This window comes from Brassica napus, chromosome A9 (assembly GCF_020379485.1).
Source record: "Brassica napus cultivar Da-Ae chromosome A9, Da-Ae, whole genome shotgun sequence".
Classification (NCBI taxonomy): Eukaryota; Viridiplantae; Streptophyta; class Magnoliopsida; order Brassicales; family Brassicaceae; genus Brassica; species Brassica napus.
In genome coordinates, this window is record NC_063442.1 from 37,760,967 (window position 1) to 37,783,346 (window position 22,380).

The following is a 22,380-nucleotide window of genomic DNA, read 5'->3' on the forward strand; positions in this document are numbered from 1 at the left end:
TCCTTTTTATTTCATTATAATTATTATTTCGGGTTGGATCCTGTTTAAATTTTTACATTTGAATGTTTTTTCTAGCTCTAACAAATATAAACTGAAACTTATGTGTAAAAAAAGAGTTCTTAATTATAAAATAAAGTTCACATAATATATGCAAAATAATTTTAAAACAATAATAAAATATTTTTATATATTTTTTATTAAATTAAAATATCAAATAAAGCCTGTTGCAACGCACGGGTCCAAATCTAGTATTTGATAAATTAGGTTGAGATTATTCTTAAGCATACAATTAGGTTGAAGTAGATCTCCTTTGTTATCTTTAAGAGAAGTCAGCCCAGTTCGAAGGTAGGCCCAATAACATTCAACAATTAGAGCCCAAGCAGCATCGGAAAGGAGAGCAAAGCCGAAAAGATTTAGTCAGCAACGATGTACGGAAAGATGTGATGGAAAACGACAAACAGACTAGGGGGAGACTCGAAACGTACTGATGCTCGACAAATGTCACAAGATTAAGCTTCGTGTAATTACTATAAATGAGAGACATGGATGTTGTTTATCGTCTTCTTCATCCTAAAACCCTAAAGTTTCAACCTTTGCAGTAAAAAAGAAGGATGGATTTGTTCACCGGACCTCACGTCAGTAAGTTCTCTCACCCTCACACTCTCTACGTTAGATAAAGTGTCGAACTTTATAGATTTTGACTTAGTTTGCTTTGAGTTTTGAACATCAGATCTGAATGATTAATTATTTGTGATTGATTAGTGATTACCCTGTATAAACAAACTAGACACTTTACATCTGAAGGTTTCTTCTTTCTGTCTTGAGGGTATATGTGTTTGTTGTTGTTGTGTGTGTCCGTACGTGTAGTGACCGCTTATGTGCGTGTATTTGTCAGCGTCTGAGGCAGGAGTGTTCTGGGACTTAGACGAATGTGGGATCCCTGATGAAATGACTGCTGCTCAAAGCTTGGAGATAATCAGGCAGACTCTGTCGGATGGTGGCCATCGTGGTCCTGTTTCGATCCGGGCTTATGGTGATACGACCGGTCTTGACTTTCAATCCTCCGATATCAAACTCAACCATTTTCAAGCAGGTGAGTGAATTAAAAAAATACTACGTACTTTTAGAAAATATTGTTTCTCCTTTTTTTTACTTGATAATATATAATACTCAAAACGGTTTTTCAGGAGAGAAACGTGAGAAGATGACGAAAGTCTTGGAGGACATAGTTGCGTGGTCGGGTGAGAATCCAGAACCATCGGTGGGGATGCTAATGATTGGAGACTTGGGAGACGCCGAAGATGACATCATCGAGGTTCTGGATCTTCTCAAGATTCGGAAAAATTACAGGTTTATTATTGTGACACTACCCCCACCTCCTCCAACGGTGGTGATTGTGATGGCGGATCTTCCTCGTGGTGGCTGATTAACATTTTCATTAAAAATAAAATGGTAGTTTGCATTTAGTAAATGTTGGATAATCAAAATCCTCTTTTGGAAACTTTTGTTTTGTCTCGGAAGGAAAAGATAATTACTAATTAGTAGATGTTTTTATTTATAATCTCTTCTATTTATTTATTTTCTGCCTTCCACAATGCTAGAAAATATATTCATTATTGGAAAAAAAGAGTAGTTTATTAGTATGCTATGCTTTGTCGAAAATAAATAAGAGCAATAGAAAGGTTTCACATGTAAGAGTTGCAAAATCACACGCCAATTTTGTCTTGTCTAGTCAAGAAGTAGAACTTACATTCACTTCTCATAATCATTTTACAATATACATGTATGTATGTATGGTACATCTAAAGCAAGCTGCCAATGCAAACAAGCTGGACTCTCATCTTTAGATAATGGGTTTAATAGTTTAAGTGGCCTTTCTACTGGAGCCACTAAAAATGGATCATCGTCCTCATACGTTATCAAAAGAGAAGTCGGCCCAGTTAGAATGTAAGCCCAATAAGATTCAACAATCAAAGCCCAAGCTGCAAGAGCTCTTTCTTTCCAGAGAAGCAAAGAAGGAGATAAGAGCAAAGCCAAAAGCGAAACAATGTACGGGAAGTTATGATGGAAGAGGAGAAGAGACTTGGGGGAGACTGGGATCGCATCACTCGAAACGTACTGATGCTCGACAAATGTCACAAGATTAAGCTTCGTGTAGTTGCTATAAATGAGAGAGAGACGTCGTCGTCGTTCATCCTCAAAAAAAAAACCTAAAGTTTCAACCTTTGCTAGTCAAAAAGAAAAAACAAAACCATGGCTTCGTACAGCGAACCTTACGTCTGTAAGTTCTTCTCTCACTAATATCTCTTCCCTGCATTAGATAAAGTGATCAACTTTATAGATCTTACACACAGTTTTGCTGCAGATCTGATGATAATTTATGTGTTTGATTGATTAATACCCTATAAACAAAACTAGAGACTTGATATTAATGTATTCACGTAACGGTCTGTCTTTTATTGTGAGTTTTTATTATATATTTTGTAGTAACTGAATCTGTCTGTGTGTGTTGTTGTTTGTCAGCGAATGGGACAGGAGTCTTCTGGGACATGGACGAATGCAAGATCCCTGAGGGACGCACCGAAGCTGACCTCGTACCGTTTATTAGACAGATGCTGTTGGATGTTGGTCTACGCGGGCCCGTTTCGATCCGGATCTATGGTGATTTGACCGGCCTTGACTTTCAAGCCTCGGAGGATGTTAAGCTGAATCAGTTCCACGCAGGTCTCTAAAACACTTTACTTTTACTTATAATAATATATGTGTGTACATGAATGAACGGTTGGTTAATTTCAGGAGAGAAACGTGAGAAGATGACGAAGATATTGGAGGACATAGTTGCGTGGTCAGGTGAGAATCCGGAACCATCGTTGGGAGTACTAGTCTTGGGACACTTGGGAGCCGCAGATGATGCTGACATCACCGAGGTTACTGAGCTTCTCAAGACTCAGAAGAACTATCACTTTGTGTTTGCGACTCCAGGATCTCCTCCTCCAACGGTTGTGAGGTTTCTCAGGGCTATTCCTCGTGGTGGACTCTAGTTCTTTTTTTGGTTTGAATAACATTTTCAATAAAGGACAAAAGTAATTTCTAGTTAATGTTGGATAATCAAAAGATGATTATGTTATGTCTCGGAAGCAAAAGATGATTATCGATCAGATGTTTTATTTTACAATCTCGTTCTATTTATTTTCTGCTTTTTCTTAACAGAAATCACCGATTAATAAATAGTACATGTTTTATTATGCATGATAGTTAATAGCTAATACTTCACAATTTTCTTATTGGGCCAAAAAGTAAGTAAGGTTTGGACTGGGCTTAAAATCAACGCGGCGCAAGTTAGCGTGAGATGTTAACGATATCATCATCAACTAATGTGCGTGCATAAAAACGCTCGAGAGGCCAGGCCACTTCCTTATCTGAAACTAGAGACTGTTTGGTTGTCAAAGCAAAAGCTAAATCATCTTCCTCGTCTTCACCAATCAAATGGCGTCTTTGTCTTCAATGCAGATGGTTCACACTTCTCAGGTTCGTAACCTCAACTCCTAACATTTGAATTCTTGATGGCTTTTAGTTCTTTCTTGTCATGCTGTCGTCTTGTGTTTGGTTTTCTTTGTAGATTGGTGTTAAGTCGCAGTTAGTTTCTGCAAACCGAACATCTCAATCAGTTTGTGTCGGAGCTCGGTCCTCTGGTTCTGCATTGTCTTCGAGACTACACTATGCAGCAAGTTTCCCTCTCAAGAAGCAATTCCCAGGAGCATATGCGACCATCAAGAACCAGAGAACAGCTTGTGTTAAATCAATGGCAGCTGTAAGATTATTCCCACTAAAAGCATATAATCATTAGTTATTATCATGTTGCTACTAATGAACTTTGTGTTGATTACTAGGAGGAAGAGGAAGTGATAGAACCTCAGGCTAAAGTGACGAACAAGGTTTTCTTTGATGTGGAGATTGGTGGTGAAGTCGCTGGAAGGATCGAGATGGGTCTGTTCGGTGACGTCGTGCCTAAAACCGTTGAGAACTTCCGTGTCTTGTGTACTGGTAAGATAATGAAAGTTTGTTACTTTGTATATATAATTTAACAACTATAGACTAAAGATGAATAAATGTTTGTGTTTATTCAGGTGAGAAGAAGTATGGATACAAAGGTTCTTCTTTCCATCGTATTATTAAAGATTTCATGATCCAAGGAGGTGACTTCACCGAGGGAAATGTAATGCTTTTTTTTATTATTTTTTTTCTCAAGAAAGTGTGTTTTTTTTTTAAATGTGAATTTTCTTTATAAATTGTTGACATGGGTTTACAGGGTACTGGAGGTATTAGTATCTACGGTGCCAAATTTGAAGATGAAAACTTCACCTGTGAGTGTTTTACTAACTTGTTTTCTACTGTTTTACTTCTTTGAGGTGTTAATGCTTTTGTTTTTGGCATGTGCAGTGAAGCATACTGGACCTGGAATCTTGAGTATGGCAAACGCTGGTCCTAATACTAATGGAAGTCAGTTCTTCATTTGCACTGTCAAGGTAACCAACTCTTTCACATCATCTAATAGACTCATATATATGTTTGCCTTTAGATTCATATATTTGTTGTTGTTGTGTGTGCAGACTCCATGGTTAGATGGCAAGCATGTTGTGTTTGGACAAGTCATTAAAGGTATGAAGCTTGTGAGGACACTTGAATCTCAGGAGACACGCGCCTTCGATGTTCCCAAGAAAGGTTGCAGAATCTATGCCTGTGGAGAGCTCCCTCTGGATGCTTGATAACCACACTATTGAGATCAGTCCATGGTCATTGCCATCTTTGTTTTGCTATTATGAGAGTTTCAAGTTATGGTCTTTATGTTTATTTCTTTATGATTACATGAGTTGAAAGTACAATGTAAGAGTCTTATTTAAAGTTCATTATCTTTTAAGCTTGAACCATGGTTGCAACCGCCACTTGCTGCACAATTGCCTCCACCTTCTCGTCTTTGTTGCCTTCCCATAAGTCTGGTATAGCTTCCTTAATGTTGTGAATGCTGCTTAGTGCATAGTCTGCACCTGGAACCAGCACCGAGTCACCCACGAACACGGTTTTGAGCCCTGCTGCTTTGGCACTAGCGATGTTACGGACACTGTCATCAAAGAACATCTGAAAAGAAAGAAAGAAACAGAGGTTTTTAGTGTCTGAAACTGTTATAAAGATTCTTGTGACGTTTTGTTTTACCGTTTTGCGTGGATCAACGATGTCTGCTATGCGAATGGCGGCTTCAAAGGCTTGAACAGAGGGTTTACAGAGGACTTGAGTGTTAGTATCAGAAGAAGGGTTTAGTGTTTCGAAGCAAATGATTCCTTCGAAGCAGTCCTCTAGACCCAAACGGTTAAGGGTTCGTGTTGCATGAGCTTTGTCTGCATTGGTAAAGATCTGATGGAGGAAAGAATTAAAAAAAATAGAGGATGAGAAGAACTATTTTGCATATGTCCGATGGTCACCAATTGAAGATATATATATATTTTTTTTATTCTTAACAAGATTAACCTACAAATGAAGATGTTTATAGCTAAAAAAAAATAAAGAAAGAAAATGTTTATTGCTCTTAAAATCTCAGATCCGACCATGTAAGTAAACTTACGATCTTACGGTGAGGCATAGAGAGAAGAAGGTTACGGAGAACGGGGTCAGGTTTTAGTTTCTCGTAAGGAAGTCTTCCATGTACATATTCATGGAACTCATCGTTGTCGAATTCATAACCCATAACCTGTAACACACGGTTCTGTTTTTATTATAGGTTCAAGAATTGTTATGAAATGTGTGAGAGATTTGTCATATATACCTTGAGACCAGCCATGGTGGTTCCATATTCTTTGTAAAGATCAAGACACATCTTTGGAACTTCACTCTCTTCTATCCCGAGTTGGTTAAGCATGAACTCTGCATATAAGAATACGACAACAAACAGTTTAATTGAGTAATTAAATAATTATAAGAATTCAATAATCTTGAAAACGTTAAGTATCTTTTCCTTGGATGTTGTTTCGACAAGCTAAGTTGATTCCGATGCTCAAAGGGTATAGAGTATCGTCCATATCTGTAACAATCAGACAGATTTTTAGATACTCTTCAGAAACTGCATGGAGAAACTATATTCTTTCAAAAAAAAAAAGAGAGATATAGATGATGATGTGTGGTGATGTTATGTATTACCAAAGAACAAGCACTCATACTTAGCTCCAAATTCATCCATACTCAATCTCGTGAAAAAGAAGAAGAAGAGTAATAGAGATGCTACTTAGAGAAAGGTGCTAAAGAGAGAGAGAGAGATAGAGCTTATGATCATTGTGAATGAATTGGCTATATTTATAATAAAACGACACATAGCATATTTGGTTATTTTAGTATTGTTATGTTTTGTTTTGCGAATTCATAATATTAGTTGTTGATTTTCTGTTAGACGTTGCTTGATAACGCTGCTAAATGACACGAGTTGTCAAGTGGATTCAGTACATATGTGTGTATGGAATTATCCTAAAGGTATATTATTTTAAAAGAATGATCGCGAGTATATATGTCTGAAAAATATACGATATCCTTTTTTATGAATTATATATTTATATTAGGGTTTTGTCTATAATAATTTATGTATATTGTACAATGGCTTATACTATTATGAAGATATGAAAACGAAAGCTTGATTGTTGATGGTGACTTGGCGGTGATCATGATAGTGATCCACCATATCATTCACATGCTGATGCATGCAACAAAATGAGGTGTTGAACATATACAGTTACTTTGATCATTCATATAGTTTTCTTAGTCATTTCCCACTTTCCGTGACCTTCCATTCTCATAAACAATGTACAAGAAATAAATGTAAAAGTAAAGGTAAACACTGAAATATTCTGAAATGTCAAGTGTACATATACCGAACAAAAAGAGTAAAAAGTATCATGCAGTACGTTGTATCTTTCACTAAAATGTTCACAATATATGCTGAGGAACATTATCTTAACTAATATTATTCGTTTCTTCTTCTTAATATTTCACTTTTTTTCTATGATAAATAAAATATCGAAGGAGAAATGATTTTGGAAACAACCACTGCTTAACAACAATATACCGATAATGAAAGAAAAAAGCATACAACATCACATTGTAAACTTAAAACGAAAATTGATATATTGTGTTTCCAATATAAGAATGATGAAAACGAATCAGATCTGCAATATAATATACCCACGATCAATTGTTAGCTGATTCAGAGAGCACATAGTATTATAATAATCGAACATCTTAAAGCCTAAACCTAATTAAAAATCCTTATATGTAAATCGAATACAATAATCTATCCTATAAGCAGTAGCACTTAGTAACTACTAACTAAACCAAATTCATAAATATTCTTTTTTTTGTTTGTAAATGGTGACAAGTTTAAATTCGTTAACAACAGACAAAGGTCATCTATTTTCACTATTTTGTTTTCCATATAATAGCTAAAATTATGATTTGTTCTGGGATTTAAATCTGGAACATTCAACCCCAAAGAGAATCAGTAAGCAAATATTTAAATTAAAAAATATAATTTTATTACGAATGAATTAATTCGTAATCAAATATGGAAATAAATATCGGATTTTGTTCAACTGGATTTATACATATATATATATTAATAAACATCAATTTCGTGACGGAACAAAATTACAAAGCTTCGTTTTTTTTTTCATTTTATTACAACAAAATCATTTTATTTTTATTTTATACTTTTCATGCACTTGTTAGATTTTCATTTTATTACAACAAAATCATTTTATTTAGAGTAAGAAAAGTCGAAATTGTTTGATTTATTTAAGAATAGCTGAACTATTCACTTAACCGAAATTGGTAAAGTCTAACAGATATCATTCTTTAATAGTTTAATCCAAATTTTCGCGCTCCAGCTGCGTTTCACCGGAGATGAGGAGCGTGTGGCTGTGGATTGCGGTGGCTGTGTGCTCACTATGTTCAGTTGCCTCGATGGTACGGAGGGGATCTAGCGATGGATTTGAGAAACCAAGAGAGAATAAGATACTGGATAACGAGTTGAGGGCGTCTAAGGTTTCAATGGTGCCTCTCACCTTGATTCATGGTGCTGACTCCAAAGGAGCTGGTACACACACACACACACTCTCTCTCTCTCTTTCGTTGTTCTTATTGATGGAAAACGATTTGGTAGAACTCATCAGTCTCCTCGTGTTTCTGTTCACTTTTGAATTGATGCAGTGTGTCTAGATGGGACGTTACCTGGTTACCATCTAGATCATGGGTTTGGTTCAGGTGCAAACAGTTGGCTTATCCATCTTGAGGTATCTTCACCTTTGACCTCTCTCTCATGTAATCTTGGGACCATTTTGCTAGTTTAGTAAACAGTGCTTCTGTTTATTTAAGTACTTGACTTAGAAGTTAAAAGCTAAATATGTCTTATTAACTAGGGTGGAGGATGGTGTAACAATCAAAGTAGCTGTGTGTTTCGAAAAACAACTCGGCGTGGTTCCTCTAAGTTCATGGAGAAAGCTTTGAATTTTACTGGGATATTGAGCAATAAGCCTCAAGAGAATCCTGGTTAGTCCCCAATATTGTGAGGCTTGTGTCTCTTGGGCCATCTGGTGGGCTGCTTATGGGCTTCGGTTTTAGACCTGAAACAAGACATAAAGAATAAGGGTTAAGTCTAAGTATTTCTTATAGCTTTAGGATATATGTTATTCCTTATACAACAAGGATTAACATGATTAGGTCTAGTATAAATAGAGGTCCCTACTCAAAGTTGTAAGACACAAAACATAGAACTCTCTAAAGCATAGAACACGCAACTAGTGCGAAGCTTGTAACGTTTTCGATTCATAGTGATATAGAGTTTGTCTCCGGTTTGGAGAGGACTCGCCCAACATATTGTTGTGTCGATTTACTTGTTACAAGAAACAGCCAAGGTCGTTTCTCTACAAGTGGTATCAGAGCTTAGGCTAACAGAGATCCTAGTTACAGAGATTCGAGGGCAAGATTCAATAAACAAGCAAGGAGAATTCTTATCTGGTGCGGAGAAGAAGACTCAGCTCGTTGGTGATTGAAGCTTGAAGACTACGGCGTGTTACAGAAACCTGCAAACAAAGGAAAATAAGTTTACGGGTTATAAGTAAGATGGAAGCAATTTCAAAGAAATTTGAAGTGGAAAAATTCGATGGCAAAGGTGATTTTGGTCTATGGAAATATAAGATGCTGTGTCAGTTAGAGATCTTTGGTTTGGGGTCTGTTCTTAAGGAGAAAACTCCTTCTACGGATGTTGAAGGTGAAGAACAGAAAGATGAAAAACCTGATCCTAAGGAGCAAGACCGGGAATTGCGTACAAAGAATCTGATCAGTTTGTGTCTATCTGACCTTATTCTGCGCAAGGTTATGCAAGAGCCTACAGCACTGGCTATGTGGAAGGCTCTAGAAGCTGAGTATCAGACCAAGACATTACCAAATCGAATCTACATGAAGCAGAGATATGCAGGTTTTAGAATGGAAGAGCACAAGTCCATTGAAGAAAATATGGATGTGTTTCTGAAACTTGTGGCTGATCTAGCAAGTCTGGATATTAAGATCAGTGAAGAAGATCAAGCAATTCAGATCTTAACCAGCTTGCCCAAGCAATACGAGTCTCTCGTTGATGCATTAAAATACGGCAGCGGCAAAGAAATTTTAACGGTTCGTGATGTTACTAGCTCAGCTTATTCTAAGGAAGTAGAATTAAGAGAGAAGGGACTCCTCAACAAGTCCAAAGGTAACTCGGAGGGGCTGTTTGCTGGCGACAACAGAGGCAGAGGGGAGAAGAAGAGCGATAAAACTTGGAGAGCTAGATCTAAAAGCAATAACAGATCAAAATCAAGACCTAAGTTCTCTAAAGAATGTTGGACGTGTGGCAAGGAAGGACATTTTAAAAAGCAGTGTCCAGAAAGAAAGAAGCCATCAAATTCGGTCAACATAGCAGAAGAGAAGGAGGAACCATTGGTATTAGTGGCTAGCCAGCAAGCTACTAAGGACGAGTGGGTACTTGATTCTGGCTGTACATTTCATATCACCCCAAATAAAGATGTCTTATTTGATCTTGAAGACATAGAAGGAGGAAAGGTTTTGATGGGAAATAACACTATCAGCGAGATTAAAGGGATCGGGAAAATCAGGATCATGAATGATGATGGATCGAGCGTGATTCTCACTGATGTTCGTTACATGCCTACAATGGGCAGAAACCTTATCTCCTACGGTTTATTGGAAAAGATGGGATGCAGATACGAAGGCAAAGACTTCATGGTGCAGTTTTACAAAGGAGATAAGAAGGTTATTTCTGGAAAATACTGTGATGGTCTGTACTACTTACAAGGGACAGTATTGGATGGTGAAGCTGCAGTCGCAAGACCTGATATCGATTTGACTAAAAGGTGGCACTCTAGGCTTGGACATATGAGTCTAAAGGGCATGAATATTTTAGTCAAGGACGGATATTTAAACGAAAAGGATGTGAAGACGTTAGAGTTTTGCGAGAATTGCGTTTTGGGCAAAGCACACAAGCTAAGTTTCCAAAAGGCAAGCACACGACTAAGGAAGTCCTAGAGTACATCCATTCAGATTTATGGGGTTCACCTTCGGTGGTAGAGAGTCTCGGAGGATGTTTCTATTTTGTTACATTCATTGATGATTTTTCTAGGAAAGTTTGGATCTATTTCCTAAAATCAAAAAATGAAGTGTTTCAAAACTTCAAGGAATGGAAAACATGCGTGGAGACTGAGACAGGAAAGAAGGTGAAGTGTCTTAGGACAGATAACGGATTAGAGTTCTGCAATACACAGATGGACACATTGTGTAAGGAAGCAGGGATTAAAAGACACAGAACATGCGTCTATACTCCACAGCAAAACGGAGTATCAGAACGCATGAACCGTACGATTATGGAGAAGGTGAGATGTATGTTGACAGAGGCAGGCTTAGAGCAAAAGTTCTGGGCAGAAGCGGCTTCTACAGCTGTCTACTTAATCAACCGATCTCCCAGTACAGCTATTAACTTCAAACTACCGGCAGAGGTGTGGTCTGGAACCAAAACAGACTTAAATCATCTAAGGAAATTCGGATGTACAGCTTATGTTCACGTAACTCAAGCCAAAACCAGTCCAAGAGCGATGAAAGGAGTTTTCATGGGATATCCAGACGGGACTAAAGGTTATCGAGTTTGGTTACAAGAAGAACTAAGATGTACAGTAAGCAGAAACGTGATTTTCAATGAGGAAGAGATGTTTAAAGACATTAAAGGAATCAGCGAGAAGAAGAGGAAAACGAAAAAGGTAACGTTCAATCCTGTGCTGATTCAAGGACCATCAAACACAACTACAGACACTGAAACAGAGGATACAGTTCAAGGTGGAGTTTCTCCAGCATCAGAAAACTCGGAACCTGAATCCGCAAGCTCAGAAAGTGAAGAAGAAGTTGTGGGAGTTCAACAGGAAAATCTAGACAACTACATTCTTGCTAGAGATAGAATCAGGAGGGAAGTAAAGAAACCTTCTAGGTTTGATGATTCAGATTGCGTGGCTTATGCTCTAGCTACAGCAGAAGAAATAAATAAGGATGAGCCTAAATCCTATTTGGAAGCAAGAAGAAGTAAGAGCTGGAAGTTATGGAACGAGGGAATGCAAGAAGAGATGGATTCGTTGGAGAAAAATCAGACTTGGAAGCTGGTTGAGAAACCAGAGAAAAAGAAGATTATTGGCAGCAAGTGGGTTTTCAAGCTGAAAGAAGGCATTCCTGGAGTAGAGAAGCCGAGATACAAAGCTAGATTAGTAGCTAAAGGGTTTTCACAAGTTGAAGGGATCGACTACACAGAGGTGTTTGCACCAGTGGTGAAACACGTGTCGATTAGAATTATGCTGTCACTTGTTGCAAATTATGATCTTGATTTGGAACAACTAGACGTGAAAACGGCTTTCCTGTACGGAACGTTAGACGAGGAGATATATATGGCACAACCAGAAGGTTTCGTTGAGGAGGGAAAAGAAGATCAAGTTTGTCTCCTGTTGAAATCACTTTACGGATTAAAACAATCACCAAGACAGTGGAATAGGAGATTTGATAGTTTCATGAAGCAACAAGGCTTCGAAAGAAGTGCATATGATCCTTGTGTCTACATGAAAGGTTCAGACTTATCTCATATGGTTTATCTCTTGATCTATGTTGATGACATGCTCATAGCATCTAAGGATTCTAAAGAAATTAAAAGAATCAAAGATAGCTTGAAGAGAGAGTTTGAGATGAAGGACCTTGGAGCAGCTTCAAGAATACTTGGAATGGATATTATTAGAGACAGGAAGAAAGGAACTCTAAAACTATCGCAAGGAAAGTATCTACAGAAGGTGCTGGAAACTTTTAACATGGCAGAGAGCAAAGCTGTGGTTACTCCTATCGGACCACAATTCAAGCTTAAAAGTTTGACACAAAAAGGAGATCACAGCAAGGGCGAGATAGAGAGGAGCAAGGATCGGAGAGAAGCATGCATCTCCGGTGACGACGGCGTCAAGGAACAGACGATCGTCGGAGAAGACGAAGCGGTGAGCTCGTCGAAGCTTCTGGTCACCAAAGGAGAAAGAGAGAGAGACGGAGAAGTCGATAGTGAGGCCAAAGAGTCAAGGTGGAGAATGTGAGGCTTGTGTCTCTTGGGCCATCTGGTGGGCTGCTTATGGGCTTCGGTTTTAGACCTGAAACAAGACATAAAGAATAAGGGTTAAGTCTAAGTATTTCTTATAGCTTTAGGATATATGTTATTCCTTATACAACAAGGATTAACATGATTAGGTCTAGTATAAATAGAGGTCCCTACTCAAAGTTGTAAGACACAAAACATAGAACTCTCTAAAGCATAGAACACGCAACTAGTGCGAAGCTTGTAACGTTTTCGATTCATAGTGATATAGAGTTTGTCTCCGGTTTGGAGAGGACTCGCCCAACATATTGTTGTGTCGATTTACTTGTTACAAGAAACAGCCAAGGTCGTTTCTCTACAAATATCATCATCATCATGATGAGTTTTGTCATGCTATGTGATTTATATCTTTATTCTGTTTATCTGTAGACTTCTTTAACTGGAACAGAATCAAGTTGCGGTACTGTGATGGTGCTTCTTTCTCTGGGGATAGTCAGGACGAGGTTAGTTAGAGACAAGAGTGTACTTTATTTCATATTTTGTCTTTATAATTCGTTACAACGAGTTCTATTCATAGGGTTCACAAACTTTCTATCGAGGAAAACGAATCTGGCAAGCGGCTATGGAAGAGTTCATGTCTGTAGGCATGCAGAAAGCAGAACAGGTCTTTATATTTTGATTTCCCTCTGCTTTTATGTTCTGTTTCTCTTCTTATCTAATCTAATCACTTTGCAAGTGTACAGGCTCTGCTTTCTGGTTGTTCAGCCGGAGGTTTAGCTTCAATCTTGCACTGTGATGACTTCAGAGAACGATTACCTCTTTCTACGAAAGTAAAGTGCTTAAGTGATGCTGGAATGTTCCTGGACGCGTAAGTAAATCTCTTCATCTTTTGGCTTTACTGTTTAGGACAAGTATTCTTTTCTATGGAACTTAAAATGTTCTGATGGATAATGCAGAGTGGATGTCTCTGGGGGACGCTCTCTTAGGAACATGTACCAAGGTGTTGTTACAGTCCAGGTACTATCAAATTTTATATACAACTTAAAACATTATTATTATATGCTTATTGTAGCTCACTTAATACTTTTAATTTATAGAACCTCCAAAAGGACTTGTCCAGTGCATGTACAAACCATTTGGATCCTACTTCGGTACATACCTTTCACTATTTGATCAGCAAAGTTACCAGTAGACAAGGCTTGATTTGACCAAGTTATTCTTTGTGTCCTTTCTCTTCAGTGCTTCTTTCCTCAGAACTTGGTTTCAGACATCAAAACTCCTATGTTTCTTCTCAACTCAGCATATGACTCCTGGCAGGTAAATAATCATGTCTCTTTCTTGTATCTAGATCTTAACCTAATCCGACAATGTCTCCTCAGGTCAGACATAGCTTAGCTCCTTCACCTGCTGATCCAAGAGGCGTCTGGGAGCATTGCAAATCAGATATCTCGCGTTGTAATTCATCACAGCTCCAATTCTTACAAGGTGGAAAATTTAAATTCAAAGTTTTTTAGTAATTTTACTGTCACACTCTCTACTCACTGATGTTTTCTATGTCCTTACACAAAATAGAATTCAGGAAACAAATGGTGCTTGCCTTAAACTCATTCTCAGCATCTCCTCAGAACGGTCTTTTCATAAACTCTTGCTTCACGCATTGTCAGTCTGAGATACAGGACACTTGGTTTACTCAAGACTCTCCCAAGCTAAACGGAAAAGTAAGACTGGCCCTCAAGTTGTTTCTATCTCATTGTAGCAATGACATCAAGTTTGTTAAACTTTGCTCATGACATGATTGTCTCTTTTTGGTTGGCAGAGAGTGGCAGAGTCTGTAGGTGACTGGTACTTCGACAGAACCAACAATGTTAAAGCCATTGACTGTCCTTACTGTGAGGCTTTGTGTCTCTTGGGCCTGCTGGTGGGCTTCGGGAAGAACCTGAAACAAGACATAAGAGATATGGATTAGTGTAGGTTCAATAAGGAAACTATTTCCTTATAGTATTAGGAATAATACAATCCTTTTCCATCTAGGAAAACCTACGATCTATTTTGTATAAATAGAAGTCTAGGTTCTCATTGTTAGATACAGAAACATAAAACTCTCTAAAGCATAGAACACGCAACTAGTGCGAAGCTTGTAACGTTTTCGATTCATAGTGATATAGAGTTTGTCTCCGGTTTGGAGAGGACTCGCCCAACATATTGTTGTGTCGATTTACTTGTTACAAGAAACAGCCAAGGTCGTTTCTCTACAAGTGGTATCAGAGCTTAGGCTAAACAGAGATCCTAGTTACAGAGATTCGAGGGCAAGATTCAATAAACAAGCAAGGAGAATTCTTATCTGGTGCGGAGAAGAAGACTCAGCTCGTTGGTGATTGAAGCTTGAAGACTACGGCGTGTTACAGCAACCTGCAAACAAAGGAAAATAAGTTTACAGGTTATAAGAAAGATGGAAGCAATTTCAAAGAAATTTGAAGTGGAAAAATTCGATGGCAAAGGTGATTTTGGTCTATGGAAATATAAGATGCTGTGTCAGCTAGAGATCTTTGGTTTGGGGTCTGTTCTTAAGGAGAAAACTCCTTCTACGGATGATGAAGGTGAAGAACAGAAAGATGAAAAACCTGATCCTAAGGAGCAAGACCGGGAATTGCGTGTAAAGAATCTGATCAGTTTGTGTCTATCTGACCTTATTCTACGCAAGGTTATGCAAGAGCCTACAGCACTGGCTATGTGGAAGGCTCTAGAAGCTGAGTATCAGACCAAGACATTACCCAATCGAATCTACATGAAGCAGAGATATGCAGGTTTTAGAATGGAAGAGCACAAGTCCATTGAGGAAAATATGGATGTGTTTCTGAAACTTGTGGCTGATCTAGCAAGTCTGGATATCAAGATCAGTGAAGAAGATCAAGCAATTCAGATCTTAACCAGCTTGCCCAAGCAATACGAGTCTCTCGTTGATGCATTAAAATACGGCAGCGGAAAAGAGATTTTAACGGTTCGTGATGTTACAAGCTCAGCTTATTCTAAGGAAGTAGAATTAAGAGAGAAGGGACTTCTCAACAAGTCCAAAGGTAACTCGGAGGGGTTGTTTGCTGGCGACAACAGAGGCAGAGGGGAGAAGAAGAGCGATAAAACTTGGAGAGCTAGATCTAAAAGCAATAACAGATCAAAATCAAGACCTAAGTTCTCTAAAGAATGTTGGACGTGTGGCAAGGAAGGACATTTTAAAAAGCAGTGTCCAGAAAGAAAGAAGCCATCAAATTCGGTCAACATAGCAGAAGAGAAGGAGGAACCATTGGTATTAGTGGCTAGCCAGCAAGCTACTAAGGACGAGTGGGTACTTGATTCTGGCTGTACATTCCATATCACCCCAAATAAAGATGTCTTATTTGATCTTGAAGACATAGAAGGAGGAAAGGTTTTGATGGGAAATAACACTATCAGCGAGATTAAAGGGATCGGGAAAATCAGGATCATGAATGATGATGGATCAAGCGTGATTCTCACTGATGTTCGTTACATGCCTACAATGGGCAGAAACCTTATCTCCTACGGTTTATTGGAGAAGATGGGATGCAGATACGAAGGCAAAGACTTCATGGTGCAGTTTTACAAAGGAGATAAGAAGGTTATTTCTGGAAAATACTGTGATGGTCTGTACTACTTACAAGGAACAGTATTGGATGGTGAAGCTGCAGTCGCAAGGCCTGATATCGATTTGACTAAAAGGTGGCACTCTAGGCTTGGACATATGAGTCTAAAGGGCATGAATATTTTAGTCAAAGACGGATATTTAAACGCAAAGGATGTGAAGACGTTAGAGTTTTGCGAGAATTGCGTTTTGGGTAAAGCACACAAGCTAAGCTTTCCAAAAGGCAAGCACACGTCTAAGGAAGTCCTAGAGTACATCCATTCAGATTTATGGGGTTCACCTTCGGTGGTAGAGAGTCTCGGAGGATGTTTCTACTTTGTTACATTCATTGATGATTTTTCTAGGAAAGTTTGGATCTATTTCCTAAAATCAAAAAATGAAGTGTTTCAAAACTTCAAGGAATGGAAAACATGCGTGGAAACTGAGACAGGAAAGAAGGTGAAGTGTCTTAGGACGGATAACGGATTAGAGTTCTGCAATACACAGATGGACACATTGTGTAAAGAAGCAGGGATTAAAAGACACAGAACATGCGTCTATACTCCACAGCAAAACGGAGTATCAGAACGCATGAACCGTACGATTATGGAGAAGGTGAGATGTATGTTGACAGAGGCAGGCTTAGAGCAAAAGTTCTGGGCAGAAGCGGCTTCTACAGCTGTCTACTTAATCAATCGATCTCCCAGTACAGCTATTAACTTCAAACTACCGGCAGAGGTGTGGTCTGGAACCAAAACAGACTTAAATCACCTAAGGAAGTTCGGGTGTACAGCTTATGTTCACGTGACTCAAGCCAAAACCAGTCCAAGGGCGATGAAAGGAGTTTTCATGGGATATCCAGACGGGACTAAAGGTTATCGAGTTTGGTTACCAGAAGAACTAAGATGTACAGTGAGCAGAAACGTGATTTTCAATGAGGAAGAGATGTTTAAAGACATTAAAGGAGTCAGCGAGAAGAAGAGGAAAACAAAAAAGGTAACGTTCAATCCTGTGCTGATTCAAGGACCTTCAAACACAACTACAGACACTGAAACAGAGGATACAGTTCAAGGTGGAGTTTCTCCAGCATCAGAAAACTCGGAACCTGAATCTTCAAGCTCAGAAAGTGAAGAAGTTGTAGGAACTCAACAGGAAAATCTAGACAACTACATTCTTGCTAGAGATAGAATCAGGAGAGAAGTAAAGAAACCTTCTAGGTTTGATGATTCAGATTGCGTGGCTTATGCTCTAGCTACAGCAGAAGAAATAAATAAGGATGAGCCGAAATCCTATTTGGAAGCAAGAAGGAGTAAGAGCTGGAAGTTATGGAACGAGGGAATGCAAGAAGAGATGGATTCGTTGGAGAAAAATCAGACTTGGAAACTGGTTGAGAAACCAGAGAAAAAGAAGATTATTGGCAGCAAGTGGGTTTTCAAGCTGAAAGAAGGCATTCCTGGAGTAGAGAAGCCGAGATACAAAGCTAGATTAGTAGCTAAAGGGTTTTCACAAGTTGAAGGGATCGACTACACAGAGGTGTTTGCACCAGTGGTGAAACACGTGTCGATTAGAATTATGCTGTCACTTGTTGCAAATTATGATCTTGATTTGGAACAACTAGACGTGAAAACGGCTTTCCTGTACGGAACGTTAGACGAAGAGATTTATATGGCACAGCCAGAAGGTTTCGTTGAGGAGGGAAAAGAAGATCAAGTTTGTCTCTTGTTGAAATCCCTTTACGGATTAAAACAGTCACCAAGACAGTGGAATAGGAGATTTGATAGCTTCATGAAACAACAAGGCTTCGAAAAAAGTGCATATGATCCTTGTGTCTACATGAAAGGTTCAGACTATCTCATATGGTTTATCTCTTGATCTATGTTGATGACATGCTCATAGCATCTAAGGATTCTAAAGAAATTAAAAGAGTCAAAGATAGCTTGAAGAGAGAGTTTGAGATGAAGGACCTTGGAGCAGCTTCAAGAATACTTGGAATGGATATTATTAGAGACAGGAAGAAAGGAACTCTAAAACTATCACAAGGGAAGTATCTACAGAAGGTGCTGGAAACTTTTAACATGGCAGAGAGCAAAGCTGTGGTTACTCCTATCGGACCACAATTCAAGCTTAAAAGTTTGACACAAAAAGAAGAGCACGAGGAAGCAAGGTTCATGAACGTGATTCCATACGCATCAGCCGTTGGAAGTTTAATGTATGCAATGGTGGGATCTAGACCAGACTTATGTTTCGCAGTGGGCTTAATCAGCCGTTATATGAGCAAGCCAGGAAGAATACACTGGGAAGCTGTTAAGTGGGTGATGAGATATCTTAAAGGAGCTCTAGGTTCTGATCTATTGTTTACTAAAGGAGAAGATTTCAAAGTACGAGGATTCTGTGACGCAGATTACGCAACCGATTTGGACAGAAGAAGATCCGTGACAGGATATGTGTTTCAAGTCGGAGGCAACACAATAAGCTGGAGATCAGGTCTCCAACATATTGTCGCACTATCAACGACAGAATCAGAATACATGGCATTAGCCGAAGCTTTTAAAGAAGCATTATGGCTTAAGGGGTTTGTTAGTGAATTGGGATTCAAGCAAGATGATGTGAGAGTGTTTTCAGATTCACAGAGTGCTATACACTTAGCTAAGAATGGAGGATTCCATGAAAGGACTAAGCATATAGATACTAGACTACACTTCATGAGAGACGTAATTGAGGCTGGCGACGTTACGGTTCACAAAATTCACACATCTATCAATCCTGCAGATTTCCTAACTAAGTGTGTACCTGGACAGAAGTTCGAGACATGCTTGGAGATCCTCAAGGTTCTGCCTTAGAAGGTCTCGTGTGGCTGCAGGTGACAAGACTGTCGACTCGCTCACCTCGCGGAAAGGCCACAAAAGAAAGTATCAGTTTCAGGAAAAGCAAACTGATAGTTCGACAGGGAGTTACAAAGAAAAAAAAATGAATTTGAGTGAAGGAGATTACCTTTTGAAGAATGGTTGTAGACAGGAGTTGTCTATGCAAGGAACCTGCAAAATTATTCATACTAGTCAAAGAATTTCTATGCAGGGGCCATAAGCTTCAATAGAAGCTGGGAAATCATTTAAAAAGGAAGAAGCCAATGTTATACCTGAAGGAGAATGTGTTGGTAGCAAAGAATCGTCTACAAACATGGCTGGAGATTAATAACAAAGGAAAATTATTATTTTTTTCCAGTCACAGGCTCTTATAAACAGCACTGAATATATCAACTAGTGTACGTTGATAGGAAAGTTCAGATCATTACCAAAGGAAGCTAAGTTGGTGAAGAGACGTCTACATCAAGTGAGCTGTAAAAGTCAACAATATAAAGCTTTAGTAACAAAAGCTCAACGAGTTGGAAAGAGGTAACTGAACAAGAGCTAAATCAAGACACGTATTCAGGAAGGAATAAAAGTCAAAACCAAAGAAAGTACCTTTTATTTTGACAAGTAGTGGTTTCGGTCTCGTGGGTGTCGTGAGATGAGATCGAGAGAGTTTTTCACGGAGACACAACGGATTCATCAAAGCTCAAGCTGGAAAACAGAATTGAAATCAAAGGTTAGAGCTTTACTCAAAATATCTGAAGAAAGAGATAAAGGAGGAGCAAAGGTAACCTGAGATATCAATGGCGGAAGCAGTAGAAGCCAACGCCGGTGAAGACAAGCGGCGGAAAAGTCAGGATCTTGTCTGGTTCACGGAGAATCGAAGAGAGGAAGTGTTCGGAGAAAAGAAGAGAAGCAAGGATCGGAAAGGGCATGCAACTCCGGTGAAGCTGCGTCGAGGAACGGACGAAGCTTGAAGAAGACGAGGCGGCGAGCTCGTCGGTGCTTCAGTTTTTTTTTTTTCATTTTCGCAGAGAGAGAGAGATGGAGAAGCGGAGAAGTCGAGGAGTGACTCAAGAGCCAAGGTGGAGAATGTGAGGCTTTGTGTCTCTTGGGCCTGCTGGTGGGCTTCGGGAAGAACCTGAAACAAGACATAAGAGATATGGATTAGTGTAGGTTCAATAAGGAAACTATTTCCTTATAGTATTAGGAATAATACAATCCTTTTCCATCTAGGAAAACCTACGATCTATTTTGTATAAATAGAAGTCTAGGTTCTCATTGTTAGATACAGAAACATAAAACTCTCTAAAGCATAGAACACGCAACTAGTGCGAAGCTTGTAACGTTTTCGATTCATAGTGATATAGAGTTTGTCTCCGGTTTGGAGAGGACTCGCCCAACATATTGTTGTGTCGATTTACTTGTTACAAGAAACAGCCAAGGTCGTTTCTCTACACTTACCCATGCGACAAAACATGTCACCACCTGATTTTCCAATGAGTTAATCTTTGTGTTACCTAATAACATATTAAAATAAGCTTTATGCAGTGTTGATCAAACAGCTTACTTCAAAGATTTGATCTCCTCTCCTTAGTGCTTCTTTGGTCCCTCTAGTGTTTGACAAAAACTCTAACCTCAGATTCTCTAGCTTAGTAGGTATAGAGTCAGAAACCTTATTCTTTCCATACCTCTTTAAGTTATTATAACCATTTGCTTCAAAATCTCGAATCTAAGTTAGTGACAAAATCCATGTCATTACACAGAATAGAATATATCATAATGAAAAAAGGTAAAGAACACATTCCTTTATTCATTGGACTCTATTACAAAACGTCCGAATCTCAAAAACAGATCATGAGCTCTGCTTTTCATGTCAATAGTCTTAACCTTTGTTCTGTTCTGTGAGGTCCCTTTGTGTTTTGTACATCGCTTTATCTTTCACCTTTGTGTACCAAAGTGAATCACACGCTAGGGTTACACGTTGCTATTTCCTTCATCCACGTAACAAAACAACTACTGATTAAGCTCGTAAATCTCATTGAAACCCATTAAGAAAAACATCAAAAACCCTAAAAGTTTAGCTATTACTTGAAGCAAAAGCAAGAGGACAAAAGTAAAAATAAAAACCTAAAAACAGAGGAGAAAAATATATTAAGAAGCTAATTAGCTTGACGTGAGGAAGAAGCTAAAGCTACAGCTTGTGCCCACACCTTGAGTCTCGCCTTAACCTCCTTCGGGTCATCACCTGGACTCGAGATGCGCCACGTGGCGATCGGCGAGTTGCTGCCACTACTAGTCTGAGTATCGAAATTCGACCCGGCTGACACAGAGATCCGACCCGGAACTTCCAACTCGAACCCGAGATCTCTACAAGCTTTCACTTCCTCTAACCCCATCCTCAGCGACTTCTCTCCTCCCTTCGCTCTCGTTAACACCGTTAACCCTATACCACCACCGCCGTCACTCTCTCCGTCAGCGCCGTTAAAGCCGTGACCTCTCTTCTTCTTCTCCCTGAGCACCCTCCTCTGCCTCCGTGAACTACTACTACTCTTACCGCCGTCTCTGCTACTCTCGTTCGCGTCTATATCTCCGGCGACTGTGTTTTTTCTTCTCCGGCGAGGTGGAGTCGCCGGGAGGGAGTAAAACCTTGGCGTCTCTTTGTCGGAGTCAGACTCCCGAACGTTCTCTTTTCCGTCATCGGAGACTTCTCCGTCAGCCTCTGCTCCGTCGAAGCTCTCAGCAACGCCCGAGTCAGGCGGATTCTTGGTGGCTTCGTCGTAAACGGAGGTAGTGCAAACGGAGAGTCGAGACAGAGAGGTACGGATCTGGTGGAATCCAGCGTCTTCTTCGACGACTGGAAATGAAGACATCATCATCAAGCTCTCGTCAAATGCCATGAAAGAGAGGAAGAAGGAGTTAAAGAGGAAAGTGAAGAGATTGCCGTTTATTATAGTTATGATGAAACTGAGTCAACTCGTTGCTTTAACCAAGAGGATTTCATTTATAACATAAGTCTCGGGATCTGTGTTTTACGGTTTTGCCCCTATTTTCGTTTGAAAATTGCAATGAGTTTTATCGGTACTTTAATCCCAATTATCTAATGATCAACATCATGCTGCAATATGCTGATTTTGAATTTGGCTAATGACAAATTAACATCACTGGATCAGAGAATGTTTTAACTTAACTTATTTTGTTGATTATAT

The 22,380-nt window shown here is 39.1% G+C and overlaps 5 protein-coding genes and 1 long non-coding RNA gene across 10 annotated transcripts; 3 read left to right on the forward strand and 3 right to left on the reverse strand.

The window, feature by feature from the left end:
* The first annotated feature begins 333 nt into the window (after positions 1 to 333).
* BNAA09G39600D lies at positions 334 to 3,175 on the forward strand. 2 transcript variants are annotated; one of them, XR_007316609.1, is made up of 5 exons: positions 334 to 639; positions 896 to 1,093; positions 1,188 to 2,281; positions 2,524 to 2,724; positions 2,797 to 3,175. XR_007316609.1 is itself a non-coding variant. In XM_013808491.3 (3 exons), the coding sequence occupies exons 1-3, from the start codon at positions 2,254 to 2,256 to the stop codon at positions 3,039 to 3,041; spliced, it is 474 nt and encodes a 157-aa protein (XP_013663945.1). In that variant the 5' UTR covers positions 2,020 to 2,253; the 3' UTR covers positions 3,042 to 3,175. The 2 variants fall into 2 exon arrangements, 1 of the variants encoding a protein (XP_013663945.1); XM_013808491.3 differs by lacking the exons at positions 334 to 639; positions 896 to 1,093 and having other exon boundaries at positions 2,020 to 2,281.
* A 170-nt stretch (positions 3,176 to 3,345) lies between these two features.
* On the forward strand, positions 3,346 to 4,925 carry LOC106368500 (peptidyl-prolyl cis-trans isomerase CYP20-3, chloroplastic). Its single transcript, XM_013808477.3, has 7 exons — positions 3,346 to 3,528; positions 3,620 to 3,811; positions 3,891 to 4,044; positions 4,128 to 4,216; positions 4,310 to 4,364; positions 4,441 to 4,526; positions 4,611 to 4,925. Exons 1-7 carry the CDS (start codon positions 3,487 to 3,489, stop codon positions 4,764 to 4,766), a joined length of 774 nt encoding a protein of 257 aa, XP_013663931.2. The 5' UTR covers positions 3,346 to 3,486; the 3' UTR covers positions 4,767 to 4,925.
* On the reverse strand, positions 4,825 to 6,436 carry LOC106368501 (uncharacterized protein C24B11.05-like). The gene is made up of 6 exons (XM_013808478.3): positions 6,190 to 6,436; positions 6,008 to 6,073; positions 5,819 to 5,916; positions 5,618 to 5,743; positions 5,212 to 5,409; positions 4,825 to 5,136 (listed from the first exon to the last, which is right to left on the reverse strand). The coding sequence occupies exons 1-6, from the start codon at positions 6,227 to 6,229 to the stop codon at positions 4,915 to 4,917; spliced, it is 750 nt and encodes a 249-aa protein (XP_013663932.2). The 5' UTR covers positions 6,230 to 6,436; the 3' UTR covers positions 4,825 to 4,914.
* Positions 6,437 to 7,758: 1,322 nt separating this feature from the next.
* Positions 7,759 to 20,763, forward strand: LOC106368499 (pectin acetylesterase 6). 2 transcript variants are annotated; one of them, XM_048741367.1, is made up of 13 exons: positions 7,781 to 8,131; positions 8,245 to 8,327; positions 8,454 to 8,583; positions 13,118 to 13,191; positions 13,266 to 13,352; positions 13,432 to 13,556; positions 13,645 to 13,705; positions 13,786 to 13,839; positions 13,928 to 14,005; positions 14,068 to 14,173; positions 14,261 to 14,406; positions 14,505 to 14,571; positions 20,631 to 20,763. In XM_048741367.1, exons 1-13 carry the CDS (start codon positions 7,939 to 7,941, stop codon positions 20,672 to 20,674), a joined length of 1,248 nt encoding a protein of 415 aa, XP_048597324.1. In that variant the 5' UTR covers positions 7,781 to 7,938; the 3' UTR covers positions 20,675 to 20,763. The 2 variants fall into 2 exon arrangements, with proteins under 2 accessions (XP_048597323.1, XP_048597324.1); XM_048741366.1 differs by lacking the exon at positions 20,631 to 20,763 and having other exon boundaries at positions 7,759 to 8,131; positions 14,505 to 14,888.
* LOC125578508 lies at positions 14,128 to 20,633 on the reverse strand. Of its 3 annotated transcripts, XR_007316611.1 has the most exons (8): positions 20,501 to 20,633; positions 19,964 to 20,312; positions 19,784 to 19,882; positions 19,615 to 19,657; positions 19,459 to 19,503; positions 19,314 to 19,357; positions 19,113 to 19,207; positions 14,128 to 15,097 (listed from the first exon to the last, which is right to left on the reverse strand). It is a non-coding gene; the product is annotated as an uncharacterized LOC125578508 (long non-coding RNA). The 3 variants fall into 3 exon arrangements; XR_007316612.1 differs by having other exon boundaries at positions 14,128 to 14,624; positions 19,113 to 19,357; XR_007316610.1 differs by having other exon boundaries at positions 19,113 to 19,357.
* A 425-nt stretch (positions 20,764 to 21,188) lies between the features above and the next one.
* LOC106416259 lies at positions 21,189 to 22,250 on the reverse strand. Its single transcript, XM_013857112.3, has one exon. It carries the CDS (start codon positions 22,069 to 22,071, stop codon positions 21,334 to 21,336), a length of 738 nt encoding a protein of 245 aa, XP_013712566.2. The 5' UTR covers positions 22,072 to 22,250; the 3' UTR covers positions 21,189 to 21,333.
* Between the last annotated feature and the right edge of the window lie 130 nt (positions 22,251 to 22,380).